Source organism: Branchiostoma belcheri, unplaced genomic scaffold (genome assembly GCF_001625305.1).
Source record: "Branchiostoma belcheri isolate BF01 breed outbred unplaced genomic scaffold, Haploidv18h27 scaffold2, whole genome shotgun sequence".
Taxonomy (NCBI): domain Eukaryota; kingdom Metazoa; phylum Chordata; class Leptocardii; order Amphioxiformes; family Branchiostomatidae; genus Branchiostoma; species Branchiostoma belcheri.
This window is the reverse complement of record NW_017803490.1, coordinates 31966-36415: the sequence shown is the minus strand read 5'-3', so window position 1 is coordinate 36415 and position 4450 is coordinate 31966. Positions and strand designations below refer to the sequence as shown.

Below are 4450 nucleotides of genomic sequence, written 5' to 3'. Positions count from 1 at the left end.
TGACCGTACCAGCGGACTCGGCGCATCGCTGCCACACGGGAAGCAGGAGGCTGCTGGGTCCTTTGCCTGAGCTCGGTGCCAGGCAGGTGGTCGAACCAGCGTACTCCCAGAATCCTCCTGAGACATCTGCTGTCGAAGCCGTCGAGTCTGGCTGCCAGAGTGTTGCTGAGTGGCCAGGTCTCAGCTCCGTACAGGAGGATTGAGACCACCGCGGCGTTGTAGACACGAAGCTTTGTGCCTAGTGAGATGTGTCTGTGCTTCCAGAGCGGTCTCCAGAGCGCCTGCATGGCCGCTGCTGCTAGTCCACGCCGTCGGTCAATCTCGGTTTTCAGATCACCTGTCCTGGAGACTGTAGACCCGAGTTAGTTGAAGGTGGACACGAAGTTTACTGTGATGTTGTTAAAGCTTAACGGTGCAGGGTCAGGGCCATCCCCTATGTGCATCAACTCAGTTTTTGACCAGTTGATACTAAGGCCAAGCTTGGCGGCTTCTGCATCAAAAACTGCCAGGGCATCCCTGAGTCTTTGGGGAGTGTCAGCCAGCAAGGTCGTGTCGTCGGCGTACTCCAGATCAGCAAGACTGTATCCGCCAAAAGAGACTCCTGGGACGCACTCGGAGACCTTAGACATAAGGTAGTCAACAACACAGTTGAAAAGGTCGGGGGCAGCAACACAACCCTGACGGACTCCGCTGTTGATCTGGAACCACTCTGAGTTCTTGTCGTTTACACGGACGCAGCTTTCTGCATCGCTGTATAACAGCTGAAAGAGGGCGATGATCTTTGGAGAGACACCGATTACTAATAGTCTGTACGTATACTACGCCCTGACAACAGTCTGGCACCCAGGCTAATCGCTTGTTTGGCTTCAGTCCGCAGCGGGCCGCCCGGTACCCACGGCGAGGTGGCCGCCCTGAAGGCTCTACAGTCCCGCCGCCAGGCCGAGGCCGCACGCCGTAAGAGGGACGTGGATGAGAACGGCGTTCACGGTCCAGAAGGGGAAAAATGAAGGATGGAAAGGTAGATAAATAAAACTAATGTACACATTCACATAATGGGGTTAAGGAACAGTAACATCTGTGTACGACAAAACAAGACTTGTAACTGCGGAGGGGAGTCAAATACAATTCGAACCCTACTACTGGATAAATTACGGAAACTTTTTGAATTGACATCCATCAATCTTCTTCAGCGTCGCTGAAAATGAACTGACAGAACTATAGTCAACACATATCACATGTAATTTAAAGAACTGGAAAAAACAGTTAAACATTACAAAAACTCCTAATTGACGCGGGTATGTAAATGTGGTTATGGTAGTTTCTATGATGAGTAAATTAAATAGAAAGCAAAAAGAACCCAATGTGTAACATGTACATGAACCGTCGGTCGAAAAATAACCCAATTGATGGTGTTTTCCTTGTGTCTATCTTTTCAGGTTGTCGAGGTGATTACTAGTGTATGCCACCGCCACTACGTGACGTCAACGAATGATGGCTGCCAAGATCCACTATTGCAGATCCAACAGACGTCGCTATTTTTAATTCTTACTTTTCTTAGATAAGATGTTACTTAGCTTCTTTTGCTTTTTGGTGTTTAATACTAGTACTTCAGCATTAAGGTCATAATTTTAAAACAACTTTTGACTGCGAAAACTTAAACCAACCTAATATCACCGTACTAGAAGTTGTATGTACTCTCTTAAAGCAATCAACGGCAACAGAGTTAATTTTTGCATTGAAAATATACCAGTAGACGGTGCAGACATGGTTGTCAAAAATAGTAAATTTGACAAAGAAAAATGGGTGAATTCATTATTAAGGGAACGTTTTTCTACCATATACATCATCTGTACCTATCTATCGAGAAATAAATGATTAAAAAAAATACATATTGTATCGACAACTTCGTTTCAAACTTGGATCATGCAGACGGTCATGCATGTTCTGATAAAACTCCAAGTACCCTCAAAATACAACTCATATTTCCTGTGTTCTCACAAGACTGGGCCTTCTTAGAATATACTTTCAAGCATTTCCTTGAAGAACCGAGAAAAATGATTTGAATCGTTTTGATCGCCAACTATCATCACTTCAAAGATTGTGGAAGAAAAAAAACATCGAAATCCACCACAATAAATCGTTTACTGGCGAAAGAAAAACTACAACCCTGTTAACAAAACCCACTCACTACAGAAAAAGTGGGACTTCCACTACTTCTTACAAAAGTCAACCCCAAAAAATAGTTATCTCGAAGATGTTCTTAGTCACTCGCTTCGCTTGTCACCCTTCTCAATCTTCTTTCGTCTAACCGAAGTTAGGTACTCATTTACACCTGAGTGAAGTGTAGAAAGCTGTGTAAAGTGCCTTTCCCAAGGGCACAAGATCAGTGACATGGGTGGGGTTCGAACTCGGGACCTCTTGGTTCCGAGCCGAAGACGCAACAGCTACGTCACCGCGGACGACACCTCTTTTTATACATCGTAATTACATTTTGCCCTGGACAATGCACTTTCAAAATAAAAGTACATATTATCGCAGTTTTGTAACGCTTATTAACAATGCATGGTGTCGACACACTCAAGTTATTGGTTTATTATCATTCTCGTACCAAAGTTGTTCATCTACAGATTCCGTTGGTCATTGACGAGAAGTAGTGGATTCCACTTGAAACGCCTGACAGTTTTCAAAACCTATCCTGTTTCTTCAGCAGGCAACTGATTTCTTGTGCAAAGGGACAATATCTTAATAGAAAGTAAGCAATGCAGATGCACGTGTTTTCTATCATACAGAGAAATGTAGCAGTCAATCGGTTGAACAGACAACTTACACTGTAATTGTTACAGTCTTGTTAATACAGGCACGTAGTCTATTCCACGTTAAAGAAAACTGTCAGACAACGCTGTGTCGATTCATGTACATTGTTTTACCACAGACAACCTTCTGATAATTTGCAGTACAATAGAAGCTCCATAAGCCAGACAAGTCCCAGACACTAAAATCATTCAAGTCATGATCAGTCGACAGACAATTCATGCCAGAAGGGTTTGAAAGGGACGACAAACGGATTCTCTGTCAGTTCTTGAGTCGACAGTGGAAGTCTCGGTCAGTCGAAGCGTTACGTTAGTCCTGTTCAAGATGGTGGCACTTTCAGCATTCGTCCTTCTGATCACTATCGGTAAGTTGTTTTCCAACCTTTGTAGAAAACTTTATAACATGCAAGCTTTTTATCGAACGTTTATGATCTTATTAACGTCTTTTAAGCCCATGATAAATACAAATCTGATGCCTTGCATGTAGATATATACGAAGAATGGCATTTCATGATGCAGTTAGAAAGTTTCCCTTCTGACGCTAATCTATCTCCATATCCATTTCAAATCCATACAAGAGTTAGATTGCACGCAAACAAAATGATTTAATCAGTCACTACATAATAAGGAGGGAGCTGTCTGGATAGTATGTAATGTGTAATTTAATGTGTGTGTTTTATGTTATAATGATGTCGTTGATATTTCTGTTGTTTTACGTTGTCGGATAAGTTTTTTTACTAAAAAAATCCATATCCCTTGGATAGGCGCTATCTCCGCACAGATCGAGAGCTACAAAGGTTGCTACACGGCAAGTATTGGCCTCACTGCCAGCGGGACTTCCCAGGACATGGTCAACGCCGACTGTGTCGAACACTGTAGGACCCAGGGCAAGGCCTACTCAGGTACGTGCCTTTTACTTAGCACTTCCGGGTACGGAAGTATTGTTTTAGGGTGGCTCACTTGTTAGATTGTTGTGTTTCATGTTTGTGCAGTGACAGCTGCATGCAGGAGCCTGGGTAGTGGTTTTGAGAGTTGATTGAAAGGGGGGCCAAGTCTAAATTAGTACGCACCGAAGTGTGTGTGAAATTGTCTAATACCCGATTGAAGTACACATACGCCTCTTCCACAATGTCAGTGAAAATTAAAATCACCAGCATTGCAGATATTTAGCAAGTCAGTAAAAGCATGTACGCCAAAAAGTTGCTCTAGCAATTTGATGTGCTTATTTTGGAAACGGTACGCACCGAATTGAGCTCGAGCGTGAAAATTGTGTAATACCAGATTGAATTACATCATAAGCCCCTTTCACAATGTCAGTGAAAATTAAAATCACCAGCATTGCAGATATTTAGCAAGTCGGTAAAAGCACGGCACATGTACGCCAAAAAGTTGCTCAAGCAATTTGATGTGCTTTTGGAAACGGTACGCACCGAATTGAGCGTGGAAATTTTGTAATACCCGATTGAATTACATCATAAGCCCCTTCCACAATGTCAGTGAAAACAAAATCACTAACATTGCAGATATTTATCAAGTCGGTAAAAGCACGGCACATGTACGCCAAAAAAGTTACTCAGGCAATTTGATGCGCTTTCGGAAACGGTCAGATGTTTCAGGTAGCATCTACTACCTCGGTGACA

The 4450-nt window shown here is 43.1% G+C and overlaps 1 protein-coding gene and 1 long non-coding RNA gene across 3 annotated transcripts in view; both read left to right on the top strand.

Moving 5' to 3' along the window:
- LOC109468788 overlaps positions 1-1556 on the top strand; it is a 2857-nt gene extending 1301 nt beyond the window's left edge. For both annotated transcript variants that reach the window (XR_002140151.1, XR_002140152.1), the window contains exons 3-4: positions 871-1018; positions 1437-1556. This is a non-coding gene — a long non-coding RNA (uncharacterized LOC109468788). The remainder of the gene's footprint in view (positions 1-870; positions 1019-1436) is intronic.
- Positions 1557-3054: 1498 nt separating this feature from the next.
- LOC109468786 (cell wall integrity and stress response component 2-like) overlaps positions 3055-4450 on the top strand; it is a 6211-nt gene continuing 4815 nt past the window's right edge. The window contains exons 1-2 of the mRNA XM_019767122.1: positions 3055-3175; positions 3575-3712. Of these exons, the coding sequence (XP_019622681.1) occupies positions 3136-3175; positions 3575-3712 (178 nt within the window). The 5' untranslated portion in view covers positions 3055-3135. The remainder of the gene's footprint in view (positions 3176-3574; positions 3713-4450) is intronic.